At 38.0% G+C, this 15,256-nt stretch overlaps 1 protein-coding gene across 1 annotated transcript in view; it reads right to left on the bottom strand.

Moving 5' to 3' along the window:
- Positions 1-801: 801 nt before the first annotated feature.
- The window catches only part of ENPEP (glutamyl aminopeptidase), a 48,805-nt gene continuing 34,350 nt past the window's right edge, over positions 802-15,256 (bottom strand). Inside the window, exons 11-20 of the mRNA XM_048846949.2 lie at positions 13,691-13,770; positions 11,838-11,974; positions 11,655-11,710; positions 8,108-8,258; positions 7,196-7,275; positions 7,009-7,110; positions 6,733-6,903; positions 5,068-5,208; positions 3,071-3,149; positions 802-2,795 (exon numbers count right to left, since the gene is read on the bottom strand). Of these exons, the coding sequence (XP_048702906.1) occupies positions 2,658-2,795; positions 3,071-3,149; positions 5,068-5,208; positions 6,733-6,903; positions 7,009-7,110; positions 7,196-7,275; positions 8,108-8,258; positions 11,655-11,710; positions 11,838-11,974; positions 13,691-13,770 (1,135 nt within the window). The 3' untranslated portion in view covers positions 802-2,657. The remainder of the gene's footprint in view (positions 2,796-3,070; positions 3,150-5,067; positions 5,209-6,732; positions 6,904-7,008; positions 7,111-7,195; positions 7,276-8,107; positions 8,259-11,654; positions 11,711-11,837; positions 11,975-13,690; positions 13,771-15,256) is intronic.

Genomic DNA, 15,256 nt, shown 5'->3' with positions numbered 1-15,256 from the left:
AGTGAGGTACTTGCCTGAAAAATGTGCTTCTCCTCGTGTCTGCTTGCTGTATCTACTAACGCAATGAAACACTTTATTTTGGTTGATTGAGGGAATAAATTCAACCGGAAACTCTTGTCAAACCTTTCTACTGCTGCTTGTATCAGTGTCCAACATTGCACTGGATCAAATCTACTTAGAACTTTAGAAACTCCACTCCCCCCCCCCCCTTCCTACTAGGTGAGCTGCCTCATATTTTCTCATTGTTTAATTAATTAGAACATAAAAATCTGTATTTTTCAGACAGACTTGAAGCTAATAGAGCTGAACCATCTTGTAAAACTAATTCTCTTCTCTTTTTGATAGGTGTGAATGTAACCCATTGCTCAGTGTATGAAATGGGTTTCCTTCTGTGGCTGATCCACAGAGGATATGGATCTATTGCAATTCTCAGCTTGAGAGGCTGGCCCTTTCTCATGCTTTTCATGGTAGCAGTCTCTGGTTCAGTTACAGATGAGACCTCACTTATATGATAGCTGACACACCAGGGATTGAACTGAGGACCTCCAGAGCTAAAAGAACAAGGTGAAGCTAAAATGCTCAGCTCTTAAGATGAGCGCTATAATAGATCTCTCTCTCCTTTGGCTCAGCTACAGAGGGGAATACACAATACATATTAGCCAGTTAGGATCAAAAACATTTGGCTAAAAATAGGCAGTGTGACTGTGTGTGTGTGTGGGGACGACAGCCTGTGCCATTGAGTATTACTACGTATTCTATATTGCAGCGTGCTAACGTTAAATCAGCCCACAGGAGAAGAGCCACCATATTTATTTGCTTTATTCACCATATTGATTTGCTTTATTCAATCATAAAAATATTTAAAGGTACAGACATAAGATAAGACGAGGAGTCCATTATAAATATGAATTTTTTTCATATGGGGGGGAGTGAAAGTTTTCTTTCATGTTCTGTGCATATTTTGGTTCTGTACAATTGCCTCACTTTCATTGCTGGGCAAAGGCAAGAGCACTGAAGAAGTAACTTGGCTCTTTGCCATGTTCCCATCACAATTGGAAGCATATAACAGCAGTGGGTTGTAACCATTGTAGGTTAAAATCCTTAAATGTTTATTTGTGGAATGCTGGCTGACACTTTCCTTTCACATAGCAATTGACTAACAATCACTAGAATTTTCTGACCTCAGTGGACGCTACCTGCACAGCCTAGGGTGAATTTGGCCTGAAACATGAATAAGGGGTCAATAGAGCATGAGAAAGCATCAGTTCTGCTTCTCAAATCTCTGAAAGTGAAGAAACTGCTTATTCTTTAACAGCTGGATCCAGATTCACAGTTGTTCTGCACCCCCTTTTGCACCAGCTAAGGTGGAACAAATGGGCTGGAGGGGTGTCATAAGGCAGGAGTAGCCCCACAGGGGCCCCCTGTTCCTAGGGTATTTCTCTATTCCTGGTGCACAGCCAGATCTGCGCCATCTCTTCAGCAGCCTCACACACCCTCCCTTCTGCTGGCGGCTTTCCAGGGTGAAAGGAGGTGTGCTTTTACTCCCCCTTGATTCTGCCCTCCTTCAGTGGCCCATTGAAATAGTGGATAAGTTTGGCCAACTTTCAGGCCTACTCAGTAGCCTGCACTGGGAGACAAACTGGCCTCCAGTTGTTCCTGGATAGAGGAGGCCCAGTCTGTTTCCCCCATGTTCCTGGGCCGGTCCTAGCTCCAGCACAGGGATGGATTTGCCCCTCCTCGGGCTGCAGGTCTCAAAGTGATTGCCAAATCTGAAATTCTTTAGAAGCAGTGGTTGATGTTTTTCAAAAAGGCAGTGGTGGCCAGTCTTTTATTTCCTAGTTAAGAGTGAGCGTTTCATAGTTGTTCTTGTTTGTTTGTTTTTGCTCTTCTTATGGAAAGAGAGGTAACAGGTACCCATTTCCTTGTCTTAAACTAAAACTTATAGTGACTTCTATCCTAGGTGCTGTTACTTTGGCAGGATTTAGAGAGAAAAACAAAAAATAAAAATTACAGAATCCCAAATAATAAACTTAAACAGTAAGCTGGTAATATTGATCCCTTGAATACCAATAGTTAAACTTTTAAAGAATCAATTGAGAAACAAAATTAACTGACAAAGAGTCCTGTGGCACATTAAGCCACAGGACTCTTTACCGCTTTTACAGATCCAGATTAATATGGCTACCCCTCTGAAAATTAACTGACATTTCTTTAGTACTAAGAATGCAAAGCTAAACCCACATGATGTCTTTTTTACAAGTATAAACATAGAAAATGATTTTAAAACAAGTTCAAATTATTACTTAATTCCCTTGGAATAGACCACCTGTAAAATACACTTGGAAAGGTATCCCTGAGTGTTTTAAATACTCTTAAATGGGTTTCTTTCTACATAAACAAAGGGGTGCATTTTTCAAAGCAGTAGGTGGGAGGTACAAACAGGAGTCCAATCCTGCAATTGCTTATAACATGAGTAACTTTCCTCTTACAAGTAGTCTTATTTATCTTACATGAGTAAAGTTATTCAAGTGCATAAGTGTTTGTAGGATTCAGAGACAGCATTTGTAAATGGATTCCCAAATGTTCATGTAAGAAACAATAAGTGCATAAAATTAAGACAATATCTTTTTAATTCTTCGCAACTTTGAAGTAAAACATTAAGTTGTTAGCCATGCTTCTATCTCTCCCTTGTTTTGTTTTAGCCATTCAATATTGTTCTTTACTGTTTCGAGAGCCTGTTTCCTGGGTGCTTCTCCTGCTCCAGCATTAGGGTATTTTTCAAAGAAATTTTCCATCTTGAAAAGAGAAAACAAAATGAATTCACAGGCAGCAAGTACTTCTGTTGTATTTAACATCAAGTAATTTTTATAAGGCCCAATTCTATGCTCTTGAAATCATGGAAAGTTTTATTTGAGAAAGGACTTCAGGATTGGACTGGTAGTACTTGAATAATAATTTTATAGCATCCAAAATTGTGCTAGGCATCTTAGAGAATAAAAGGACAAGTTTCCTGCCGAGGAAGATCTTACAACTTAGTGGCTTAAAATGACTATAGGCATCATCTCCATACCTGCCAAAGCTGAAGGTCAGTGTTGAACGTTTGGGTTATGGATACTATTCGACCAAGATTTCTATCATTGATAGTGTACCTGAAAAAAATAAATAGTATTTGATATAAAAATAAGATTGCTTTTTTGGAGTGTTTGTTCCTTTATTGTTAATAAACTCTTTTAGTTCTTAATCTTTTAGCATCATGAAATAAATGTTGCCCCAAATTTCTAGATGTTACCAGAAATATCTGAAAAAACATATATGATTTTTGTACTATTCTGTAGTTTAGCTATACCTGGCAAGGTTTCTGATGTAAACATATTCAAAGAACGGTGTCTTCTGCCCGGAATCGAGCCAACCCTTGAGAGAAATTTCCATTACAACACCCTCACATGTCTCTATCCCTTTGTGGAGCTACAATTGTGTATGGCCAGAGGACCTCTGTAAATTGGCAGGCTTATTGTGATTCTATGCCCTCATGTGAGTTTCAATTAGATTCCCTTTCTAATGTCCTACTCTATTAGTAGGAGTGAAAGAGCACCTCAGGAATCGGTGTGAATAGACAGGAGCAAAGCTGGAAGCTGATTTCATTGTTAGTACAAGAGGGAATAAGAAAAGTACAAGACCCCCCTCATTGTAGATTGCTGTGAATAAAGAGAATATTCTGTATTAGGCCAGATTGGGGATTGACGGCTGCAGATTCCATAGAACACTACTCCCATAACTGGAACTTTCTACAGTTTTCTCCTGGCATTGGCTGTTAGTGATCATTTGGGGATAGAAATATACCTTGTGGAATAAGTCTTAACTGCTTTTATTTACATCTTTTTATTCCTCAAGTTGATATTACAGTTCTTTACCACACAGATATACGGTTCAAAAAGCCCAAACCATAATACAGCACACCTCTAGGAAACTGTCGTGTATGTTCTCTCTCCTTTTCCCCGAAAAATACTTGGCTTTTTATGAGTAAATATTAAAGCAAAAAGCTTCCTGACTGATTCTTCTGGTGCTGTCACAACTTAGTGTGGGAGAGATCACAATTCACTAAAGGTGATAATCAATATGCCTGCAGAAAACCAGAATGGACAGTGTCTATGTGGGTGAAATGACTGGAAATTCTTTTTTTTTTTTGCGCGGGGGGTGGGGGGGGGAGATGCAAAATCTACTTAGGGCACTGGGCTACAATGCATTTTTTTCTGTAGGTGTTGCACCAGCCTATTGGTTGTCCTAGCAGGTGCAGCCCTTTCACACCACTTGCATGGGAGTTAGTCACTGAATCCGTGGAATTATTGCTCGCCTCTGCAACAGTTTATGATGAGCTGGTGTGATAACTCCCTCTGAAGTTTGTTTAGTTATTCCACTGGTAGCCTAAATGGTATGGAGGGCCTTATACAGCCTTTAGTCTGCAAGGATCTGAGTATTGTGAAAGCAGTGGCAGATGAGGGTGTTCAGTGTCTCACAGGACCAAACGTTAATGGCCGGATTCTCAGAAAAACTGGTCTCCATAAACCAATGGGATTCTTCACATGCTTAAAGTCAGGCAGGTTTTTAAGTAACTTACTGAACTAGGGCCTTAAATGTGCTTCCTACGTTATGCAGTGTTTAAAAGATCTGACAGCTAGTTACTTTGTCCAAAAGAGAGAGAGGTAACTAACAATCAAACCAACTCCTGCATTGTGCTACTCAGCTCTCAGCAAGTTTTGATTCAGACTGGAAATTTAGTGTAGGATTTTCAGGTTGGCAATAACTCTTCTTTTTCACCACAGGCTGCAGTAATATTTAAAACATTTTCAGCTCTCTGTCCAAAGGAGTTGCTTCTTAGAGCCATTTGCTTCCACAGAAATGGGTAAATCCAAAGATATCTGCAAGTTTTGTTTCACATTAAGAGAAATGGATTGATGTGTTCTGCACCTAATGGTGACTGTGTGGCGAGACTTAAGTAAGGTGAGAGAAGGAAATAAAGAGCAGGAGACTTAGAATTAAGTGTAAAACATTTGAAGGATGTTAACGTACCTGCTGACTAGGTATTCCCAGTTGAGACGTATCCAGTCCCAAGCCATGGTTTTGCCATAGCTGTTATAGGAGATGTATTTCAGGACTGTGAACACATCCTGACTTTTAATAAGACTGGTGTTGTAAATATATTTTAGATACCTAGGAGAAACCAGAGGGGGAAACAATTAAACAGACTTTAAAACCTTCTATTAAAGATTGTGAAAAGTGAGTTGTAAAGAAACTATTCGGGCTACTGAGACCAACCTACCATCTGCAGAAATATTTATATTTTCCTATGGAAAATCTAACACTAGAGACTTATTTTTCCTAGACCATTTTAAGGATGAAATAGACTGGTCTAAAATGTGATTACCTATTAAGGATAAGATTTTTTTCAAAAGCAACAGGCATGTAGACATCGCCCGTGTTTTAAAATTTTTTTTCTTCAAGGTGCCAGGGCTCAAGCAAAAACAATGCATCTTCCACATATCGTGACCTTGCATGCACCATATGTGCAAGCTTATGCCTGGCACGCTACTCACAGAAGAGGTGCTGGAGCTGAGCCCCAGCACAAAGTAAGTTCTGGGCATCTCACTGAAAATCAACCGGGCTTAGGGCCTAGATCATCAAAGATATTCAGGCATCTAGTTCCCATTGATTTCCTATTTCACTTGAAAATTTTACCCTAAATCTATCCGTTTTCTATCCCAGTGAGTGAGCTCAAAGTCCATTAGTCTAATAGGATGAAATCTTGGGAACTACAGAAGGTTTATAATGCAGTAGGTCAGGGGAGTGACCAATAGGTCCATAAAATGGGTGGACTCACTGTCTCACAGACACACATTTAAGGACAATATTAGGAAGCTACTCCTAGCTACAATGTACAGCAGCAGCTGCAAAGAGGTTCCTCTTCAGATACTGTAACTTGGGGCTGAGGGTTCTGTTCTTCAACTCCATAAACAAGTAGCTGAGTGCACAGCCAGCTTTCTCAGTGGTGTGTTCTTTTTTTCCTTTATTTCATTAAAAAGGTTGATTCTGGGAAGGGCCAAATTCCACCTGTGAGTTACCTACAGTGTGGATTTGTTGTTTGTTGTTTTTGCTCTGCAGATTTGGGTTTGTCTGAATAACCCATGTTTTAGTCATAGACGTGATGACTGTGTAGGGGTTAGTTATGAAATAACCTTAAATGATGATGTGCACCTGTGAAGTGATACACAATGCTAACCTCGGTCACCACATATCTGTATTACCGTTACCCTCGTCCCCACTCTTCTAGTTCTTCCTATTGTTAGTTACGCTCATTTGTTTAATCTTGTCTTCAATTGTAAACTCTTCGGGGCAGGGACTGTCATTTTATGTGCTAGCACAATGGTGCCCAGATCCCAACTGGGACCTTGGAGGATACTGTCCTGATAGTAGCAGTAACAATTAGGGTAGTTCTATGTTTGCAAGAGATGAAGGGCTATAAAAACCATCACCTGAGCATATTCTTTCAAAAAGGGGAACAATGACTTTGCCTAGTTACTGGCAGTATTTTCTCAGGGAGGACTACTCAAGAGTGACAGCATTTGACAATCTGCTGTGTTCTATATCATACTTTATATATGACAAAAATGGTAATGCATGTGAGAGGGTGGGTAGATGGGAGAAGGAAAATAAGTCTTTCAGCATATTTTCAGCAACCTGTCCAAAAGGGTGATGTCCTTCACTGATGCCAGACCATAGAGCAACTTTTCTTTTTCTTGAGCTAATGAAGTACTTTGGTATTTCTGAAACATATAGTTCCATGATGTCTCATTGCCGGAGTTCTGCATCCCATAGCGATATACCAAGAGCCGGAGATTTACAGGTGGACTAAAAAACATAAAGCAATAAATTATGGTTGCCACCTTTTTTTGAGTTGCATTATAATACCATACACAGTACTCTTAACTGAATGCAAAAACCATGAATATTCACCTTGAGCCATCTAACCAGGAATAAAATAAGCTAGATGCATTGTTCAAAGCATCTGGTTCGTCCATTCTGCATGCAAATCCTAAAACTTCTGCACGAAGAAGCCTTTAAAAAAAAACAGAGAGAGGAGATTTTCCAAGTGTTCAACAATCTGAGTCTATAATAATAATGTATACAATAAATTCTTAACCTCATCACATGGCTTCCAGTTTCATCATCGTTCCAACCCAGCTTATTTGCAATGGGTTTAACCAAACTGCGAAAGTATGCCTGAAATAAAGAGGTTTTCTGATTACCCTTATGGGTTTCATGATGTAACAAGGTTTTCATATTCATAGTTTGCCTTTTTAAAAATACCAGTAATAACAACAAAAACCCCTTAACCATACTCTGGAAAAAAAACTTTCAACAAAGTCACCATGTCATGAAAGGTTCAGAGTAGCAGCCATGTTAGTCTGTATTCACAAAAAATGTCATGAAAGGATGTGAACATCATACTGCACCTTTGCTTTGTACTGCTATGATGTGCTGACACAACATGAAGATGTCCCATCATCCTCAAACCTTGTGTACACTATTTTAATATAACAACTAGTGTAAACTAGTACACTCTCTGCTCAGCTTGATTCCCTGACATAATGCTGACTACAATTTGTGCTGACCATTGAAGTATGTTCCACCCCAGGTCAGCTATCTTGATTGCTGACAACCTCACTGAGACACAGTTACCTTGCATGGTGTAGGTCAGGCATCAGAAGTTTTGCTATCTTGAACAATCTTGCTTGTAATACACAAGACAGCCGTGGCACAAAAACAACTGTACGGTGAACAATCAAATAGGTGGCAACCATAACTGGGAACACTCCCATTTTATTTCCAGTATATAGTCCTAGACTGTATTTTATAATTCATGGGCCTATATAAATCAGCTCACAAAATATATGTTAAGACTATAATAAATAATACACATCTTTTAATGTTGAAATTATACATAAAACAGTTTCAGCAACTTTGAAAATCACTCAGCTTTCAATATTATCATTATTATAGCTCTGAACTGTAAGATTAATAGATTATAAACACGACTCATTGATTGCATCACCTTAAACTTGGGGTAGAGCTCTGTATCATCTCTAAGCATGTCTCTGAGGTAAGATACAGCTGATATAACTCTATGCCAAGGTAAATAGTCCTCTTCATTTTGTAGATATTTTGTTAGATTCAGTGGAACAGCATAATTCAAAAGTTCAGCCCTGAGGAAGGAAGAGAAACAATTGACACAACTTTACAAATCCTGCCTCGTTTGTAACTGGAACACACACAGAAGTCTAGTGTAGTGTGTGTTAATTGTAACCATGTTCCATGGCTGCATCATTCTTGTGAGGAGGAGCTCTTTTCAGAAGGAATTCGTTGTATACAATTTGAAAACTTGCTTGCCTATTTTGGAAACAGTCTAATATTTTTGAGGACGACAATGTATCGATCCTATTGTACAATCTGTAGGAAGCAGAAGGACTTGCCTCAGGAGCATGTGCCTCTCTAGAAGCAAATCTGTTCAAATCCCAATTTCAGAAGAGTCAAGTTAGAAATCAGCCTTCTACTTTTTTCAGTGTCTGTTTGCCTTAGATTTAATTTCTTCTTCCCTCTCCATCTAATCACTGTCCCTTTTCTCTCTGTCCTCCAAATCACTCATCATTTCTTCCTCAATTGTGTACTACACCCAGTCTACCTCTTCTCTAATAGGAAGAGAGAAGGACAGAGTGGGCCCCCAAACAAGCAGCGTCCTCTTTTCCAGTTTTTGCAAACATGGTTGGGAGGAGAAGTTTTTTTGTCTCCCCCATTCCCCCCACTGCCACGAGATAGGGCTGATTAGGGATTCTGGAGAGCCAACAAACTGTCTCCTCTGGGAGGGAACAGGGGCAACATCTTCCTTTCCTCTCCCCAGACAGTAGGAGGTGGGGGCTGCTGTGGCTTTCTTATTCTTTTCCTCCATGGGAATGTGCTATATTATGGAACAGGCACTCATGAGGATTCAACTTACTGTCTGGTCTAAAAATAGACTAGGCAGAGCAAGCACACCACCATTCAGCACAGTGCTCTTGGGAGAGCAGCAATAAGTAAAACTGGGCAAATAGCTGATCGTTCAGTTCATTGGCGGAGGGGGAATCAGACAAAAATTCATTTCCAATCAACCAGATTGATGCTTCAGATTTTTTTTCAATCAAAACAATTTGGCAAATTCAACCCGAATTCACAGAATGTTTGTTCACCTGAATCTTTATTTTTTTTCCCACTGGAAAAAGTTTAATAATTTTGCTCCGCTTTAGTGATAACCTGATTGACTTCACAGCCTATTCTGGAGAATACTCTCTTCCCTCCCCATTACATGGTGGAACGGTCCAGGTCTGTATAAAAGTTGGCTTCTGTACACCTGCTTTTAATGTAGACTCTCGACACTTACCACCCCACTTAGTGTATTGGAGATTTTGTGCTATGATGGGACAGCTGAAAATAACACACTTTTAATTGTGTTGCAGTCATGGAAATGTTGTAAATTTAATTGGTGAATATGTCCCAGTGGGACTGTGGATACGTGGCTCATCTAAGGATTGGTTTTCTCTTTTAGTTTTGAAACCTGTATATTACATCAGTGACTAAAAGTATTTGGCTACAGGTTTATCAACTCATAGTAAAATGCAGAAAATCTGCCTATACTATTCGGAGTATCTGTTAATAGAGGGGGTTGTTTCAAATCAGTAAGCAATTACAATAATATCTAGCGTTAACGTTGTGCTTTTCATCAGTAAATCTCAAAGCACTTTGAAAAGGGTTAGTATCATTATCTCCATATTGCAGCTGGAGACACTGAGACATCGAGTGGTTAAAGTGACTTGCCCAAGGTCAATCAGCAGGCCAGTGGCAGACCCAGGAATACAAACTGGCTTGCAAATCTTTTTATGACCCAGAAATAAACATTGAGGATCTAAACATGGGGAAATAATTTTAATGTTGGGGGAAGAATCCAATGAATTCAGTGGGACTGCTTTTGTAACTGTTCACCAGTGGGAGTAATGGATTCATACTCTGGCTGTGAGTTTGTATTTTCACAAAACAATGGGTAGCTAGTGGTCTGATCACATGACTGAGAGCCAGAAAGCCATACATTCCAATACCGCCAATTCACTGTTTGGTCTTTGGCAAATCACTTAACACTTGTGTATCTCAGTTTCCTTATCTGCAAAATGGGGATGTTAATCCTTACCCATTTTAAAGGGTTGTTGTGAAAATTAACTAGTATTTGTAATGCAGAATATTAGTGACATAGAATATTTGTTAATGTGAGTCCCACAGAAGGGACAAACTAGCTCTAAATATTTAGCTAGTATGTTTAATAATCATGGAATCTTGTATGTTGTGGGGTTTTTTTTTTATTGTACATGGTATTGAACATAAAGGGTTTGATTTTAAATGAATAGGTGTACAATTCATGCACACACTTGCTGTGATTGTGTGTGTAATTCAGTCATGTGGGAACAAATGATCATAATTAATCCTTTGCATGCACAACTTCAATAATTACAAGTAAATTGGATGCAAAATTGTGTATATATTTTGCTTATGCAATTGCATTCTTAATGGGTTTAGTAACCAGGCCCAAACCATCTTTATTTTCCTGACTTTTTATGGAACTCTTATCAACAGTCCTTCCAGTTCTCACAGTGTTTATCTCTTTTATACACAGCTACTCAACTGCACTCCCACAAGAGCCCTTCACTTCATCCTAAGGCAAAAGGAATTGTCTGTATTGTGTGATAACAGCAATTAAAGTGCTAAAGAGATTATTATAGCACCGTGCTCTTTAAAAGGGCTCTGATAATAAACTTGGGAAAAAGTTATGGAACATACACAGGAGGCACTTTTCAAAGAAAGTTCTGAAGGATTATTATGATTAGATGTCATGTACAAGAGCAGAGCAGCTCTGAAGGAGCTCTCATTACCATTCTAGGGCAATCAACATTGTGTAGTTACCTGCTTTTATTCACCAAACAAACCTTGAAAAGGTACACACAGTTGTGTGACCAACAAAGAAGTTATGTCTCATTAACTGTCCTAATGTCTCAAGATTCAGAAGGAAATCTGTTGGATTTTGGGATATCTATCGAGACATATACACAGAGGGACAGACCTCTGTGACTCTCTTTAGACACTTGGTTTCTTCTGGGAATGCTTCATCTGGAACATTTCTGTCATGGCCTTGCCATCCACACCAGGCTCAAAAAACCAAGAGTTCTTCAGGCAGAGATAGGAAATAAAATCCTTCTTCCATTGAAGTGAATGGCAAAACTCCCATTAACTTCAGTGATTTAGGATCACACCCTAATATTGGACAGGTAAGGCCAACTCTAACTGATACCAATAAGAGTTGTACCCACATTTGAATTTTCTCCTTATGGAGGAAAATGTAAGAGAAGAAAAGGCTGCTGAAGACAAACCAAGACTTGATTCTTCCTGGAGTTACAATAAAATAATAGTTTAAAAATTCTCATTACCACCATCCAAACCAAGAGAATGCCAATATAATAACCATGGGAAGACATGAAAGCTATTTTGAAATGTCTATAATGTGCTAGTTTCATTATAAAACCTACCTTGCCAAAGAAAACACATCATCCACAAGCCCGGCACGATCAGCAGCAGAGAAATACTGCACGAGGGGAGGAAGAAAAAGAAGCAAAAAGACGTTTATATTTTGTAGAAGAAACAGTAATTGTCAATAGATCCGAGAAACCAACCAGCTTGTAACCAAATCCAGTTAATTTAATCAGACTCACCTTTTGGTTGTTAAGCAGATTATTGGCTATGTTGTTCCAAGTTTGTGTTTCATAATTTACACGATAAAATCCAATGTGGTCTGGATTTATTTTCAGTAAAGAATTAGGGTTGCTGGGTGTTATAGTAATTCCGGTGGCTGTAAACAAATAGTAATGAAATTTTACATGCATATAAATACATGGCTGGGGGGGACTCATTGGAAATATATTCACTCCAAAAGTCATGATTTTTAACCCATATCCACAAAGGACTCAAAGCTTAATTCTAGGTTGGTTGCTCTAAAATGGCAGAGAGTAAAGATATTGATGCTACCTGTTAGCTTAGAATAAGAAATAACTGTGGTAACAGTGTGAAAACTGTATGCAAATGTTCATTATTAAAAATGGAGACTACTGATTTTAGAATAAGCATAAAGAAAATTAAGTGTTTATTGCAAAAAGAATAATCACAAAAATTATTCCTATTAATATTTATTCCAAAAGCCTCTATCAGTTCTCAGTGTTTGTATTAATCTGATTTTATATTTTACCTATTTATCCTCTAAATGTTTTTCCATTTTAGGTCTATGCATCTCTTTTTTAATTCCCCTTCCTTGATTCAGGTCCTATAGCTACAAATTAATTAAACTATAAAATAAACCAAGCCCTTACTCAAGTCTTGAGGTTCATGGAAACTCAGAGTGAAGCCTAACCCTTGAGGATGATGTTCCATTCTCAAAAGTTAAACTGCTCCCACTGTGGTCAGCAGTTTTGAAAGTTCACTTAGTGCCTATTCCAGTGTCTGAAGTCAGAAGCCTTTTACTCCAATGCATATTGACTCAGTAAATAGTATTTTTCACTTTGGATGAGCAGTGCAAGGTATTTCAAGTGACTGTTCTAATTCATTGGGACAACTCTCAGTCTCCAGTGTTGCGTTGGAGAGAGTGGTGAGAGAAAATTCTTTCATGCAGTTTTCCGTTATGCATCATAACATAATGGGTAGGCTTACTTGCATTCAGAGTCTAGGATGAAAATTAAGTTAAACACAAACTTTAAAGTAATTTAAAAAACCAAAACAAACTCAACTGCAAGAGGGGAGACAGGTGCTAAATACAAAAAGAGAACAGAAGAGCTGGTAATATATTTCTGAATTTTGAAATTTTGTTGAGCAGTAGAAACTTTTCAAATTTTGAAATGTAGAATTTTGGGGAAAAAACCTAAAACTTTCATGGACATCTCCTGGGTTTTTTTGAGCAGAAAATAGCTTCAGCCAATTCCAAATATAACACAGTACTGCAGCTCCATCCACCGAAACTAAGCGACTCTAGACTTTATCACTGCAAGAGATGTATTTAGCACCATCCAGATCCAGCTTCTCCCTTAGGCTGAGATTCAGGAAAGTACATACTTAAGTCCCATTGCTGTCAGTGGGACAGCAGGCTTATAGCTAAGCAGTGTGTAGGTGCTTTTCTGAGTAGGGGTGGATTTAAGCATGTCTTAAATATTTGAATATGCAGTCCTCGCGCACACACACGCAATCATTAACATTAAACTGAAATCTTTGTTTTAATGTGCCCCAAATTCCTCTAAACCAAATGACCAATTTTATATTAGGCTGTGTCATATTGTTTGAATAAATAAGAATAGATTTTAATTATTGGACGTAATTAGCATAATCCTGTTTATGGGAGGGGCTTATTCTCTTTCTAGGGAAGGATCTTAACTCCTTTATTCCCAAGCAGTGTGTTTCAAGCACTGAAGAGCATAAAAGTTAGTTGTTATTTTTAGTTCTTACTAAGGATATTTTTAAAGCTTTGCATGATTGTCACATTGAACCTACTGTTATTCAGAAATGAAACATTACTGAAGTTTACCTGCAGATTCTGATTTATTGTAGAATGTAACATCTGTTTCGTTCCCAGCATACCATTTCACTGGGATATTCCATGTGTAACTGAAATTATTTTAAATGAAAAAATAAACAACTTTTGAAAGAGAACCTAAAATAAAACATTTAAAATATTTTATCTATTATTATGATGATTAATAAATAATACATTTATTGTAGCACCTATAGGATCCAGTTTTATTGTGCTAGGGACTGCATAAACTTACTTCTTCATAGTCAATTTCTAAATATGTACATACCTGTGTATCTAGATATAGATATCCACTAATATATGACTAATTACCACAGATAACAAATTTTTGTTTTTTTTACCAATAGCTTGATTATTTAAATATATTATAAACTGCTTTAGGGTATCTTTCTGGCAAAAGCAATTTATAAAAATCTTGGATACAGGCAAGCTAATATAGATACTTGGTTATTTTTATTGAGCAAACCCTGCATAATTAGGACAATATTCTATTTCTAAGTTAAAATAAAAGGTTTGAAGTATCTGATAGCATTCCTCTTTTAGATATGGAGAATAGAAGTAGTTTAGTCCCTAAAACTATGAAATATGCATAATTGCTGCCAGGCCTCTGGCAGACTGAGCACAGGACTGGAAGCTATGGATTACTGAGTTTTAGTCCAAAATCTGGCATTGACTATGTGTGGTATTAAGTAAGTAACTTATGTCTTGATTTAGCAAGGTATTTAGTCACATGCCTAACTTTAGCCATAAGAGTAGTTCCATTGATCAAACCATTTTTCTGAAATCCATGGAAGGATTCACATGCTTAAATACCTTTCTGAATGAGGGCCTTAATGTCTCTGTGCCTCAGTTTCTCCATCTATAAAATGGGAATGATATTTACCCAATATCAGAGGGGTGTTGTGTGGACTAGCTAATTTCTGTACCATTCTATACTGTAAATGTGTTTGTTATAATTATACACAGTTGGAAATAGAGTCTTGTCAAGTAGTATTTCTGTATCATAGCATGCTAATCTAGTAGATCACAAGGCATTTAGTTTCATGAAGTATGATTATATGCAGATGGGTGACCTTAGCATTAATGTAGAGGTTTACATGTTCAAAGTTTTGTACAGACATTAACTAATTAACCTTCACAACACCCCTGTGTGGTAAGTTGCTAAGTATTACTCTACCGGTTTTACAGATAAGAAAACAGAAGGTGATTCTTTGACAACTATACAACGAATCTGTGTCTGAGGCAGAATTAGAACTCAGGACCTCTTGATTGTTCCAATCCTGTGTTTCTTCTTTTAGACCACATTGATTCCTCCCTCCCTCACTGGGCACCAGATTGTGATATACCTTTATCCACATTAAGTAGTATCTTACTCTTTGATAAGTCTCATTGAAATCAATGGAGCAGTTGGGAAGTAAGGTACTATATAAAGTAAGGGTATCAATATCCAGCCCAGAGATGTTTTTCTATCATCTTAGATACCATGTGGATAAACACCATACAAAAATTTGTGTCATTCTTCTGACTTTACTGCATTAGAACCCAGGATCAAAGGAATGA

This window comes from Caretta caretta, chromosome 4 (assembly GCF_965140235.1).
Source record: "Caretta caretta isolate rCarCar2 chromosome 4, rCarCar1.hap1, whole genome shotgun sequence".
NCBI lineage: Eukaryota > Metazoa > Chordata > Testudines > Cheloniidae > Caretta > Caretta caretta.
The sequence above is the reverse complement of the archived record's forward strand: the minus strand, read 5'-3'. Positions and strand labels throughout refer to the sequence as shown.